At 43.4% G+C, this 2500-nt stretch overlaps 1 protein-coding gene across 2 annotated transcripts in view; it reads left to right on the top strand.

Annotated features, from left to right (window-relative positions):
* The window catches only part of LOC307269613 (sentrin-specific protease 7-like), a 34352-nt gene that overhangs the window by 29577 nt on the left and 2275 nt on the right, over positions 1-2500 (top strand). Inside the window, exons 18-21 of one of the 2 annotated variants that reach the window (XM_080052610.1) lie at positions 445-521; positions 955-989; positions 1480-1523; positions 2488-2500. The exon at positions 2488-2500 is cut by the window's right edge and continues 56 nt beyond it. In XM_080052610.1, coding sequence (XP_079908736.1) covers positions 445-521; positions 955-989; positions 1480-1523; positions 2488-2500 — 169 coding nt within the window. The remainder of the gene's footprint in view (positions 1-444; positions 522-954; positions 990-1479; positions 1524-2487) is intronic. The other variant, XM_080052611.1, reaches the window with a different exon arrangement.

The following is a 2500-nucleotide window of genomic DNA, read 5'->3' on the forward strand; positions in this document are numbered from 1 at the left end:
GTCCCTTTGTCTTTCATTTCCACTAAACTACTTCAAAAACTATTATTGCAAAGCTACTTAAAACTATGCAACATTTTCATATATGTGTGTGTGTGTGTGTGTGTCTGTGTCTGTGTGTCTGTGTGTGTGTCTGTCTGTGTGTGTGTGTCTGTCTGTCTGTCTGTCTGTCTGTCTGTGTGTGTCTGGCTGGCTGGCTGGCTGTCCGTCCATCCGTCCGTCCGTCTGTCTGTCTGCCTGTCTGCCTGTCTGTCTGTCTGTCTGTCTGTCTGTCTGTCTGTCTGTCTGTCTGTCTGTCTGTCTGTCTGTCTGTCTGTCTGTCTGTCTGCCTGCGTGTCTGTCTGTCTGTCTGTCTGTCTGTCTGTCTGTCTGTCTGTCTGTCTGTCTGTCTGTCTGTCTGTCTGTCTGTCTGTCTGTCTGTCTGTCTGTCTGTCTGTCTGTCTTCAGGGCTCACTGGTACCTGGTGGTGGTGTGTTTTCCCGGTCTGGAAGAAGTCCAGATCGAGGCGTTTTCAAACCCGACAGGTGAGGCAGTGACACGTAATATTAGTTTGTATTTAAAGGTGCAGTCAGTGATTCTGGAGAACGCTTGTTGTCTAAATCAGTGAATATCTCCTCATGATCCACTACCTGTCTGTACTGTGTATGAAAAAAATTCAGTGTTAACTTATAACATATCCTAGGCTCTGTAAATTGGTACGTAAAAACAGGGGCCACCATAGCTAGCAACATGCCAGTTTACAGAGCCTAGACTGTGTATTAACATTGGATTATTTTCAGCGCACACACAGTACAGACAGGTAGTGGATCATGAGGAGATATTCACTGATTTAGACAGCAAGCGTTCTCCAGAATCACTGACTACACCTTTAAAGTCATATTTTTATTCTTGATGGCTACTTGTTGTTATTCTCTTTAATTACATTTTGTGACAATGTGTTGAAACGGTTTGTCTCAGCAGGAAAACCTTCCGTCAGTCTGCGATCCCGTCTGGTAAACGCACCGTTACACACACACACACACACACACACACACACACACACACACGCGCACACACACACTCACACACACTGGAATGCCACACATGCACACATGCACACACACACACAGACATACACACACAGACACACATACACACACACACACACACACACACACATACACAGACATACACACACAGACACACATACACACACACACACACACACTGGAATGCCACACATGCACACACGCACGCATGCACTCACTCACTCACTCACTCACTCACTCACTCACGCACGCACGCACGCACGCACTCACTCACTCACACACACACACGCACACATGCACACACACACACACTGGAATGCCACACATGCACACACACACACACACACACACACACACACACACACACACAGGGACACAGAAACATGAATCTAAAATGATCTAAAATATGAACTAACCCTCATAAAGTATTTATTGTGTTGTGATGTGAACACAGGACTGCACTCAGCGCGGCTTCGACAGAGACACAGTGGTGAAGAGGTCAGTCTGTCTTTCTACACTTTAAAGGGACACTGTGTAACATTTTAAGTAATTTATTTGCTAAAATCAATATCCTCATTCATAAATATGTCCTCATTGGTGTAAAATCACCTCTGCCAATGATCTGAATTATCCTCCTGAGCGGAGAATTACAAATATTAATATTACATTTTATACATTGAGCAGGCAGGTCTTATGGAGGCATCCATGTTTTTGGAATGTCATCTGGTGCATTGTTTAAAATTTAGAATTGTTCTTGTCCTTGAAGGCCACTGTAGCTTCTGTTATTATTCTAAAGGGGTGGGGTTACCCAGGGAGTGTTGCATTCTAGAACTTTCTAGAACTTTCTTGATGATGTCATATTACACACTGCACCTTTTAAGATTCTTGTTCCACAATATCTCCAGAACGCTTTGAGGGATTTTCTTCAAACTAAATCGTTCTCCTGATTTACAAAGGCAGAAGCAGAAGCAGCTTTTAGTTTTTATGCTCCAAATCTCTGGAACAAACTTGAGGTCTGCTGCAACCCTCAGCTCTTTTAAATCGAGTCTGAAGACTTTTCTGTTTCCATTTTAACCTGTACTTTTTATTTAATTTAAATGTTCTACTACTATTCATTCGCTTTTAAAAGTTTTATTTCGCTTTTCTAATGTGTTTTATGTATTTTAATCTTGCCCCTGTAAAGCACTTTGAGTGGCCTTGTGTCTGAATTGTGCTATAGAGATAAACTTGCCTTGCCTTGCCTCCTAACTCTGTGTGTTCCTTCTGTTTCTATGATTCTACCCCTCACTGTGTGTGTGTGTGTGTGTGTGTGTGTGTGTGTGTGTGTGTGTGTGTGTGTGTGTGTGTGTGTGTGTGTGTGTGTGTGTGTGTGTGTGTGTGTGTGTGTGTGTGTGTGTGTGTGTGTGTGTGTGTGTGTGTGTGTGTGTGTGTGTGTGTGTGTGTGTGTGTGTGTGTGTTTCAGGCCGTGTATCCTG

Source organism: Ammodytes marinus, assembly GCF_949987685.1.
Source record: "Ammodytes marinus genome assembly, chromosome: 24".
In the NCBI taxonomy this organism is placed as follows: domain Eukaryota; kingdom Metazoa; phylum Chordata; class Actinopteri; order Uranoscopiformes; family Ammodytidae; genus Ammodytes; species Ammodytes marinus.